Source organism: Panthera tigris, chromosome B4 (assembly GCF_018350195.1).
Source record: "Panthera tigris isolate Pti1 chromosome B4, P.tigris_Pti1_mat1.1, whole genome shotgun sequence".
NCBI classification, from domain to species: domain Eukaryota; kingdom Metazoa; phylum Chordata; class Mammalia; order Carnivora; family Felidae; genus Panthera; species Panthera tigris.
Genome location: NC_056666.1, coordinates 21,377,229 through 21,389,519, shown reverse-complemented (window position 1 = coordinate 21,389,519; position 12,291 = coordinate 21,377,229). Strand labels below are relative to the sequence as shown.

General features: G+C 44.9%; 1 protein-coding gene across 2 annotated transcripts in view; it reads left to right on the top strand.

Annotated features, from left to right (window-relative positions):
• Positions 1-7,583, top strand: part of CB4H10orf67 (chromosome B4 C10orf67 homolog) — a 162,650-nt gene extending 155,067 nt beyond the window's left edge. For both annotated transcript variants that reach the window (XM_042991229.1, XM_042991230.1), the window contains one exon: positions 7,128-7,583. In XM_042991229.1, coding sequence (XP_042847163.1) covers positions 7,128-7,219 — 92 coding nt within the window. In that variant the 3' untranslated portion in view covers positions 7,220-7,583. The remainder of the gene's footprint in view (positions 1-7,127) is intronic.
• The last annotated feature ends 4,708 nt before the right edge of the window (positions 7,584-12,291 follow it).

Here is a 12,291-nt window from a genome sequence, read left to right as displayed (position 1 = left end):
ATTACTATTGTTGGTGCAATTGTAAATGGGATAGTTTTCTTAAATTCACTTTCTGCTGCTTCATTATTAGTTATAGAAATGCAGCAGGTGTCTGTACATTGATTTTGTCTCCTGAAACTTTACTGAATTCATTTACCAGTTCTAGTAGTGTCTTTGGTGGAGTCTTTAGAGTTTTCTATGTATAGTATCAAATCATCTGTAATTAGTGAGAATTTTAGTTCTTGCTTATCAGTTTGGATGCCTTCTATTTCTTTATGTTTTCTAATGAAACCCTTAAAAACTCTCTGTTGCATCTTAGTAAAAGTCATTTTTGCTGGTATTCTGCCTATGAAATAGGCAATGAGTTTACCTTTTCCAGACAAGAATGCATTATGGGTTGAACTAGGTCCTCTGCTCCCAAAAGATGTTGAAACCCTCACCCACAATTCCTGTGCACGTGACCTTACTTGTAAAATGGGGTCTTTGCGGATGTAATCAAGTTAAGATGAGGTCATTCGGTCATTAATTCATTATGACTTGTGTCCTAAGAAGAGGGAAATTTTGACACAGACACACGGGGAGAATGCCTTGTGGTGACAGAAACAGAGAATGGAGTGATGTAGCTGGAATCCAAAGAACATCAGAGGAGGATGGCTGCCACCAGAATTTAGGGAGAAGAAGGGAAGATTCTCCTGACTCAGAGAGGGAACATGGTCTCACCAACACCACGATTTTGGACTTTCAGCCTGCAGAACTCATGTGAGGGAATTAATATCTTTAAGCCATCCACTTTATGTTACTTGGTTCCAGCAGCCTTAGGAAGCTAATACTTAAGGCAATTGAATAACTTCCATGACGTCCACATTAACTAGATGGACAGCCACTGTCCCAAATGAGTTCAGTGACTTTATGTTTCCACTTTGCATTACATGTTCTGCCATTAATTTTCACCATAAAGGAGACATTTCCCCTTGATTGATTAGAAACTTACTTCTTCCAAGCTGCAAAACACATTCTAGCATTAAGGAATCAAATGTGATAAGCCTTGCGTATAAATTGTGTATAAATTTGCCTGTCACTTTCCTGGCAGTCAGTAAGTGATCAACAAATGTGTAATAAAACTGAATCTGAAGTTCATTCCACTGAGGCTTCTACTGTTATCAACTTAGGTTGCTAACGCACAAAGTCCCTACTTGTCCTCAGACTAAAGGGTATCACCGAGGTCCCTGTGCCCTCTTGCTATAAACATGTCCATGCCTCCTTTTCTTACTCATTCCTTCCCTTCCTCTTCATGCAAGTGCCTCTGGTCCTCCTACCTTAAATGTTAGCCCTCCGGAGAGCAATCAGAGCCTGCTTTCTCTCCTTCCTTCCCCTTCTCCAGGTTACTCTACTTGCCTTCCGGCTTTACATCTCACAGACACAGCTCTTACCTAGGTCATCGGAAGCCTTCAGATGCGAAACTGGTTTCCAGTTCTCTCACTTGACTGCACGCCAGCGTGTTACTAATGAGCCTCCCTTAATTCTTAAGATGCTCTCCTTTTGACTTCCAAGTCACCAACCTGTTCTAATTCTCCTCCTACTTCCCGGAGCTCCCTTCTCTGTCTCTCCTGGTTACTCAACTCTGCCGGTGCTCTGAGTATTAAGTGTTGGAGTCACTAGAGATTTTAATTTTGGGGTCGCTGTTACACACTTTGTTTGCCCCTGCTTAATCCGTCAATAAAAATCGATGGCTTTCAGGATAAAATCAAGTTTTTCAGTTTAGCATGTAAGACCTTTCATAAGAGCTCCCTTTCCCCTACATGGGCTCTCTAATCTAGGCGTAACAAATGACTTACTGTTCCCTGCTATTCCATGCTATTCCACGCTTCTGTGCCTTTATACGTGCCTTCACCTAGGTGGCAGGTCTTGTGCCTGGTCTTGCTGCACTCACTCGTCTTCTGTGGTTAGCTGGCCATCTGCTGGGGTGACAGGGTGACTGGATCTTGTATTTCTTATCACTGAGCAGGCAAACTGAGTCCTGTGATCAGATGCGCTCAGGGTTCTTAAAAGCAGCAAAAGAAAACAAGCTCCAATGCACAGGGAGCGTTCAAGTCTCTGGTGGCACCGCCTTTTGCTCCTGGCCCATTGGGCAAAGCCAGTCTGATGACCAAGGCCAGATTCTGTGTTGCAGGAGCTGCAAAGGCCATGGATGCCAAGGGAGCCACCCTACTTACCTTTACTGGGTTTCACCTTCTCTTTGTTACTCCATTCGTTCATCCATTGGACAGGTGTTATGATCACCTACTATAAGTTAGGCTCTGAGGATGCGGGGTCTTCTTAGTGCTTGGAATTTGTATTCTTTTTCTTAAAGTTTACTTATTTATTTTGAGAGAGAGAGAGCACGCGCGTGTGTACAAGCGGGGAGGGGCAGAGAGAAGGAGAGACAGAATCCCAAGCAGGCTCCGCACCCTCAGCACAGAGCCCTATGTGGGGCTCAAGCCCACGAACTGTGAGATCATGACCTGAGCCGGGATCAAGAGTCAGACGTTTAACCATCTGACTAGTCCACTCAATAACAGTAATACCAGGATTTAAGGTGGTGCAGTGAGGTGGGGTGGGCCTGAGAAGGCCTCTCCACTTCCCCATTTCTGCAGAAATTGCCACCTCGTTACTCAGAATGACCTACTTATGGCCTCCTCCCCCCAAATAGGGAGGGGGAATTGGAGGAAAGTGGTCAAAAGACACAAACTCCAGTTTTGAGATAACCACTGGGGAATGTATGTAGATCTTAAAAGTTCTCATCACGAGGAGAAAAACGTTTTGTTTCTCTTCTTTTTCAAAATATCTGTATGCGATGACAGCCGTTAGCTGAATTTACCGTGGGACTCATTTCACAATATACGTTAAGTCAGGTCCTTGTGCTGTACATGTGAAACTTACACAGGGCTGTATGTCAATTATAGCCCAATAATGCTGGGGTGGGGGGAGGATAATCAAAAGCCAAAATAGAGAAACAAAATATAAAATGTTTATAGTGTGTCTGTTTCAAAAATAATCACTGAAAAATTACTGAATTTCCTTGGTAACCGATAAATTTAAGCATGAAATTGTGTGAAAACAGCATTTCCACTAAATACCCAAACTTCAGAGGTGAGCGAGAGAAAAAGGCACAGTTTAATCCTGAGGCCCCAAGCTGTTCGCCTGTTGATAGGAATACATAGCTGTTTGTAACCTCAAATTCATACTTGTGCAAATTACATAGACCAGAAGTCCCAATGAAAATCGCTTTAAAAATAACGATCTAAAGCTTCCATATGAAGTATATTTATTTCTCTCTAGGATTAGGACAGATTGCATTGGCAGCCTAGTCTTTCATAAAGAGGGGGGTGGGGAACAGAGTTGGGCCTTCATTTTCTCACAAAAGGCACAATGGGAAGCGCATCTGTGAACATTGCATAATTTGTTATGTTCTACAAAGAGGTGGGTTTTTGTTATACACATACCAAAGCTATTTGGTACTGTTTCACCAATGATCTCTATTCAGGTCCAGAAAAGAAATTGGCCTCCGCAGAGTGAAAGGAGAGTAAATTTTTCTTTAAAAATTAGATACAGATTATCACTTCCAAATGCAGGAGGGAATTTTACAAGTGACGGTGCACTGATTAGCTTTCCAATGGACATCCAGTCCTTTATGAAACACATACTAGCAGTGGTCAACTGTGACCAATGTGGTTTATTACTCTCCAGAAGAGCTGAACTGAGATTACCCATCTAATCTAATTGAGAAATGTTGGGTGAACTTGAACTCTTTCATGGACATGAATGACCAGAGAATTTATTTGATAAGACATTAAAAGCTGAATATGGTAACTATCTCTTTGATGGTTTGATACAGTCATTCCCTTAGTTCATTTGCATGCCTTTCATATTTTTTCGTTAGTACTCTGCTGGTGACTACATGAGCAGCCTAAACGAAAAAGGGGAAAAAAAAAAAAAAAAGTTTCCGTACAACATCCTTATGGAAACATTAGAAACCTTACCTTGATCAGTAAACACTCCCGGCAGTCTTGAGTGGGTTAACACTTTAAAAAGTGACTCCAGCTTTCAAGAACAGTAATTAAATTGGGGAAAATTTAATAAATGCACTGTTTTCTCGGGTGACGGTCCCTAAATTATTTTTCAATTTCGTCCTCCGATTTTACTAATTAACATTTTAAAAAGACATCAGGAAGTTGACATATTATTTACCAGCCTCCTTTGCATTTTGTCGTAAACTGGGCAGTGCAAGCTATTATTGGTGGCATCTCGGTGCAACATTTATGGTAACTTTTCCAACAGTATGGTATACAGGTAGCATCAGATAATAAAGTAATAAACTGCTTGCTCTTCATACGCCGGCTAAATTCAGGATAAATGCTGTTGTATTCCCAAAGGCTGTCACCATATAATTTGGATATATGCATCTCCTTCTTCTTCTATTTAAATATTATACTTTAAAAACAACTCCTACAAACGCAAAGATAGAAGCTCGAGGTACAAATGACAAAATCGCGCTTCACGTTACTGGTGACTCTTTAAGTAAAATTTTTCATTGCCACTTTGTCCTTAAAATAAAAAGGCCTTTTGGTCGTGCCCATACAAGCATAATAAATTGTATATGTTTGTGATACTGAATGACTCTTGCCCATATGCTGCACCGCAAAGCTACATGAATGAGGCATTTACCAAATCAGGCCCACCACATTAAACAGAAAAACAATCTTTATTCATGGTAACTTATCAGTTTCAATTAATCAACCTTAACAATGGAAATTCTGATGTGTTCAAGCAACTTGAAAGCAATGGGTCATCTCCAGGGCAGCCATGTTGTGTCTTTGTGCCTAACGTTTCAAACAAAGCAACATCTCCAATAAATAGACATACGTATACATACATACATGTGCACGTATATACATCCCGATGCGTGACCACAGCTATGCCGCATTCTGCCAGTAACCATGCATGTTTATTCCCTGTGATTTTTATCACGGTAAGTGTAATTGTTTTCCTTCAAAGTATTACTTTTTTGAGCTCTGCAAGTTTAAACAAAAGGAAAGAAATTTCCATTGGATGACCATCCTTTCAGTTTCTGTGCTGCTATGTGAATAGCATTGTGCAAACCATTCCAATGGTTTTGAAAAGGGGTAACCATTGGTTTGATTTGGTTACACGGTTTAGCAAAGAGCTCCCTCCCACTGCCTTAGGGTCTGTGAAAGGTCTGTGACCTGTTTAGAACTGCCAAGTGAAATGTCATGTCGCCCCTCCCAAATGGGAGTATCTGCATTCATTTGATCAGTATAAAAAATGATTGGGGATGGCGAGATCAGTGCTTTTGAATTGCAATTTATAGCAGTTTACAAAAATGCACATTGTTGGAAAAGAAAACATGGAAGTGTTTCTTTCTAAATTGCATTACCTGTGAAATGTCATTAGTCTTTTAAGGATATTTACATCCTTTTTTTATTATTATTTAGGAGACTTATTTCAGCTACAGAAAATCAGAATTTTATCACATTATGATTTTTAAACTTGTGTTTTGGTTTTGATAGCAGAATTTAGAGAAGACGTTTCTGAGTTCTTAGGATAAACATAATTTGTTGTCGTTTCCATTTATTAACTCTCCAAGATAGTCTGCTAATCGGTTGCATTAGCGGAAGACTCCCAATGATCTTTCCCAGATTACAGAGGAGATCCATTTGTTGGCAAATGCCTTGTCTGCTGATTTGTAATAGTGAGTCCGAAATCATGGGCATACTAACTCTGCCAGGTTTCCGTTACTCCTTCAACAGCATGCTATGTAAATTTCTTTGTGAGAGGAATACTTTCTAAATTACGGTACCCCCCAGATTCATCTACATGTATGCACCGCTTCATAAAAGGAAATGTTCTTTATTTTCATTAAATACGCGAATGTCAACCGAAACGTGAAGGTAGGCTGTTCAAGTTCACAAAGGCTTAATGCAGCCACCTGGGTCTCTGGGTTGCAGAAAACAGCACCTTTTATACGATGTCTAGGAATCAGCACCTTTTCTACGATGCCCATCTCTTTGCCCAGGCAAGTGGGTGGAACTGGGTGCTATTTTGAAGAATTCTTCCTTTAGGAAGAAAAGTGATCTTGGGAAAAGGGCCTCAGAACTTCCCTGGCTGATACTTGAGTAGAAAAAGAAAGGGCCTGCTTCAGAAAAGACTTGACCCAGATAGACTCCCTAGCAATCCACTTTGAACCTCCCCACCATTGAAAGGCGAGGTTGTCACGTTTTTATCTTTGTTCATGTTAAGCCTTGGAATGACAGCCTGTCTCTGTGTTCCCCTCTCCCACTGCCCCGGCTGTAAGTGTCCACATTGACACCTACCGGTGACCGCAGGCTGCAATTCTTTGTTGCCTTGTCCACGCTCCTGGCTTTCACTGGGATTAGCTCAGGGCCTTTGTTCCCCTTCAAAGCTGGAACATCACATCCCATGTTGTGGCTTTCCTGTCTCAGACCCCCAACGCTTTCCTCACAATTTACACACCAGGTAAATGTCCCTCCCTACAGAGCAGAGAGCCTAGCCTGAGTGGGGGGGGGGCGGGGGGGGGGGGAGGAACCTCCCCAGTCCCCAACTTCAGAACCCCTGCCAACTGGTTTTGTTTCCTTCTCATTCATAATTTTCTATTTCATATGGAGGAAAGACTGAAAATGCAAATGGAAGTTTAAATCTTCGTTGGATCCTTGGACCCAAACACGAGACAACCTCTGCCTTTTTAAATTCTCTTACAACTGCTCCTAATTCTAGGAAGGTGACCCTCAGCAGAAGGTCATTTACTGGCCTTGGTCACAGGCTCCTAAGACCATTTCTATAGTATGGAGCAGCAGGAAAACTGTCTCAAAAAACAGAAAGAAAAAAAAAACAAACAAAAAAACTTGTCTGACAAGCTATTTTGAAGGCCAAGGAAGATCTGACTGCCCGACCTCCCCCACTGCCCACCCGTCCTACTTCCCTTCCAGGTTATTTGAAGGGGCTCCCAACTGGGGCCAGACAGGGAGGACCCACTGAAACTGAGGCAAAGAGCTCTGCGTGAGGAGCGGGAAGTGGTTTATATATAGCAAGTAAAACAAAATGCACGTATGTCTCTTTTCCCGTGATTTTAGGGAGGGTGTCTGGAACCCTGGAAGAAGAGTCTTTGGAGAAGCCATCGATACTCCAGAAGAGCCCAGTGAATGATGTGGACGCTACTGAGTGAGGGGCAGGGCCCTGGGCTGCGCAGAGGGGGACCACAGAGAGGACCCTCTCCATCCTGGCGTAAGGCCTGCCTCCCTGGCCAAGGGATACTCCCTCCAAGGCGTTTCTAACAAAGCTGTTCCGTCTCCCCGATGATGTAGACTAACTCGAGGCCTGCCCTTGAAACGAAGAGAACGCGTCCGCCCGGCTGTGCGCACCTTTCCAAACCCTCAAAGGCAGGTGCTCGCTCATGCTGGGTGAGAGGGACGCAGGGACTTCGAGGGGCTGCCAAAGCCACTGGGGGCGCTTCCTGGGCTCAGCAAGATGCCCCAAAACCTTAGGGTGGGGAGGAACGGACTTCAATTAAAAAAAGTTTGAGGCACTAAGCTTTCACTCCCTCGCTTATCCATCCGGTCTCTCTGTAACACCACGTCAAACTGATTTGCTGCCTCCTCGCTTGCCGATGAATCCCCATGAAGGCGAACCTTAACGCCTGGTCCAAGGGGATTTTAAATTTCCTCTAGGGAGATCCATTCTTCTCTTACGTGGGCACTGGGCTGCCTGCCCTATCTTAAAAGTCATAAACAATTCTTTCGTAAGTGGGAAACTCATTGGAGTTTTGCCTCCTGGTAAGTATCAAGGCCAAGATTCACATGTCTCTCTGCAGCATGTCAGGTATCATTTACGGAAAGTCCAGTTTGCTTTCTTCTGTGCGTAATGTTCAGCTTGGTCCTTTCCATTCCCCTAACTGCAAGTGGGGCCCTGTCTGTAGCCCCGTTTCAGAAATGCAGACTCTGAATTACACGTTTCTAAAGCTATGTATTAAGTCTCAAGAAATATATTTGTAGTAGCTGTCACATAAAGCTGATCTACTCTGCTGTAAAGGAAGCTGGAGAGGCGATTTATTTGTGCGTAAAAGGCACAAGATTTAATTGGAGAGAGACGTGTTATTTTCAACGCAAGTACATGGGGTGGCATAGCGCCGGGGAGCATTATTCGAGCTTCATCTACTATGCACTATATGCCACCGTCTCCAAAGGAGTGTTGCCCTAGAAACTTGTTTTAAATCTGCTGCTATATATCAACACCTTGTTTTAGCAGTCCTTGGCTGAATTACAGTTACACAGTTTGGCGCTTCTTTCAAATTTCCTCCCATCAGTTTGGCTAAAGAAAGGAATTTTTCTCCTTTAGAAATGAATTGGCTTAATTAGTAAGTAGATTAATGGCAATTGCTGGTGAGTTGGTTTCCAGCAGAGTTTCACCAGAGAGGGTTAATCGGAGTCAGGTCTGGAATCTTTCCCAGAACTGGCTGCCAGCCATTTCCACCAACCAATCAACCCTACAAGAAACGGAGGAAATGAAATAGAATTTATATTCCCTGTACTACTATCCTGGGCAGAAATTCCTTGGAAGCAGCCTCCTAGGCTGGGTTGGGTTCAGTACAGACGGTTTCATTTCAGAATTTTAACAGAAACCTTGAAAGGGTTTCACCTTCAAGATTTATCTGAGGACCAAAGCAGAATTTCAAATGGCACAGGGAGGCTCTCCACAGAACACTGAGGGCGCGTTGGAAACGCAGGAGGCTCTTAGTCAATTTCAGGTTTACCTAAATTGCAAAAACCTCCCAAGTTCTGTCCTAATCTGTTATCTACCAGAAGCCTTTAAAAAGTTGTGTGTTTTGCAGTCTTTTCCCTTATTTTTTCCATAGTGATAAAAATGCATTCATAGTTTAACTCGCAGCTGCATTAGTCTTGCAAAAAAAAAAAAAAAAATCCCTGCTGAGAAATGCATATAATAGGAAAAACAGATCGGCTGGACAGCAGTGTAATTAATGCCAGAAAGGGCTGAGGCCGGTTTCATAGTTTGTCTTTTGAGGATATCAAGACGAGACCTGGTGAAAAATGACGCATGCTTTAGCATTTCAGAAAGCTGGCAACTGGCAACGCTGTTCCTTTTTTCTTTGACTTTCTGCCTCAGAACAAAGAGGTCGGCAGAACTAGCTAGGTTGTAATGAGTTCTATGTCCCTAGCACATTAAGTGCATCATGGAAACATATTGTATCGAAATAGTTTGGAGGAGAATACCGGGGATGAAAGAGAATGGGTGCTTTGATCAGCTCCCTGGGGTCCTGAGTGCGCACAGACTGACTTGCAAGGAGTTATTCAGCCCCAGCTAGACACACTTACAACACCATTCAAAGAAATTTGCATATCTGTAATTTATCACATTGGTCCAGAACATTTTTGCAAGGTAAATAAAAGTTGGCTGAATAAAAAAAAATCAATCATCGCAGATATAGAAGAAACTGTGAAGCCTGTGTTTCCATTAAAAACATAAATAAATATGTCCATAAAACACGACGATTTAGAGGCTGACTTTATTTTAAAGCGTCCTTAGAGCAACAGGTTGTGTGTTCACAAAGGCAAGAGTGGCCACAGTTTTTTTTTTTTGTTTTTTTTTGTTTTTTTTGCACGTCTACTTTAGGGGAGTGTATTCGCAGCTTCCCGCTAGAATAACAGCAGAATGTGAATGAGATGTGTGTGGCTCTAACCAGCCCGCGACACGCAGAGAAAAATTAGTACACACTTTGAGGAGATGTGAGAGATGGCTTCGTCTCTTTGGCGGCTGCATGTGCTAAGGTTAAATCTCATTTCTCCTCCTGTGGATGGCATTGCCAAGCCCTGGTTGCTGAATTCAGAAGCCCGAGAGGATGAAATGTCCTCGCACGGGTCAATAGGAAAACTTGCTCTCGAACGCCCCATGAGAACAAGTGGAAATTTTAACAGGCAGGCATTGTTCTGAGTTTTTAAACAACCCGGTTAAACAGCAAACAAGAATCTTCAACTTGACCTTGGAAAAGGCTGGTGTGCCTAGAGATCATCTATCAAACAACTCTGGATGACAATGATATATTTCTAAGTATTGTCAGATGAAAAGATTGATAAATTTGCTGCTGCAAAGAGAGAACTTTGGAAACAGGCAACAGGCAATTTAGTGCGCTGCCTCGACCGCCGCCTCTGTCCTTGCCACCCCATCCCCACCCCTCCACCCCCCGGCCTTGGGGCCAACTTGGTAGAAAAGGGCCAGTAAATCAGCACTGTAATATTTCTTAAGGGGCACGGAAAAGCTGTGAACAGTACCTCTCATATTAAACGCAATATTTCTTTGCTTTCGTGGGGAACAAAAGTCATAGCACGACGTCTTTATGGCTAATTCAGTCAAAGGCACATCTTGGTTCCCCCCGCAGAAAGGTCAGTGTCGTTGTGTTTGGTCCACCGAGGGGGTGTTTTCACACTGAAAACTGAGCCAGCTGTCCCTGTCATACCCTCGCCATTGGGGAGCGCGCACTAGCCATGGTTATTAGGCACATTCTACACCTGCAAAATATACCGATTTCCAAGACTTTTCAAGACACCCCCCCTCCCCCGTTCTCATGCCCCCTCCTCCCTCGTCTACTAAACTTTGACAACACAATTCAAGCCCTGGATGAAAGCGCTGCCAGCAAGAGGAGAGCTGGGGAGGGGGCAGCTCAGCCAGCGGCTCCTGGTGTCTATTGAGCAGTCATCAAAGAAATGAGGCGTCAAGTATGTTTTCAAAAGTATGGAAAAACTTCCAAATAAGGGCTTAGAGCCATCACACATTTGCTATTGCCAACATGCTGATTTCCGAACCCTAATATTTAATTTTATGTACCAGTGTTAGGTGAGGGGTTATAGCCAGGCAGCCCTCATTTAGAACTGGCCCTTTTACAATTTTCATTTGTATTCAGCGTGTCAGGACATACATGTTTTTTTTCTAAGTTGCCCCCGTGTGAGCCCACATGCCTTTTTGAAACTCCAAATGCCAACTCACTGTTGTCATCCATTTCACAGCGCCTGCCCAACTGGATCTCATAATAAAACTCCTTCCAGAAGCATCTCTTAGCTAGCCTTTATCGCCGGAACCCAACTTCAAAGGCTTGCACTCTAAAGCTGGATCCCTAGCTGTCTGAGGGACGCTCAGCGGTCCAAACAAGAAAGGGGCTGAAGGGGATCCTGTGCAACCGCCGAAAAGAAATCGTAAAAATTAGAAAGAATTCAGAAAAATTCGCCTCTAGAGTGAGAACCCCAGTTCCTCTGAGGCAGTAGTGCAAAAGTAACTAGTTTTCTCCAGGAGCACTTGAAGGCGGGGGTGGGGGACTCAAGATTCCTATCTGGCTGCAAGGTTTGAGGGGGTGGGGGTGAGGAGAAAGGAGAGGATTTAATGAGCCCGTGGTGAGCCTCTAATCCCGATCTTTGTCTAGTCCTTCCTCCCAAATTACAAAGAGCTACGTAAGACGTCCCCAGGGTGGGCAAAGTGCAGGAGTGCCCAGGACACCTTGGGGACTCGGGACACAGTCGGAGGTGAAACACACTGCGTGCCACAGGAGGTGGGGGAGCGTTTGCCTCTCACTAGCAGGGAACCCTAAACTCTTTTCCTGGCGCCCCGGGGCCTCGGGGGAGCCCGCCACCGCCAAGCGGAAAGCCGGCGCCTTTCCAAAGCCAAGTCCGCGCAACAGGTTGTTTGGAACAGGTGCCGAAGCCCCAGGGAGGGGGTTGGCGTGAAGCCGCGGAGATAAGCCAAGGGCCGGGACCCTCCCGAGAGGCAGGTTTAGGTCCCCGGGGGGGTGGCCAAAGTAGGGGTGGGCTAGAAACCTGCATCCCCGCCACGCAGCTACAAGCGCTGGCGCCTCCGCCCAGATGCAAAACCGGCTCGCCACGGCCTGCGCCCCGGGCCAAGGGGCCCTCTGCAGGCGGCCGCCCGAGGGCTTTCCGCCCGGCCAGGGGGCGTAGTTACCCCGGGCCTCCCCAAAAGAAGCCCTGTCTCCTGTCTCCTGCCCTCCTTCAGGCCGTTCGCCCCCCTCTCTGCTCGCCGCTTCCCGGAGCCCCTCTTGGAGACTTCCATGCGCAAAGACAGCAGAACTGCGGAGAGCCCGGCGCCGGGCAGCCACTTCCAGCCTCGAAGGAAGACGCACGGCACCCGAGCCCCGACTGCCCCGGGACCAGGGGCTAGGCGGGCCTCCGGGGATACTCGTCCGACTCCACCCCGGCTCTCCGGAACCCTGGGAACTCGGAG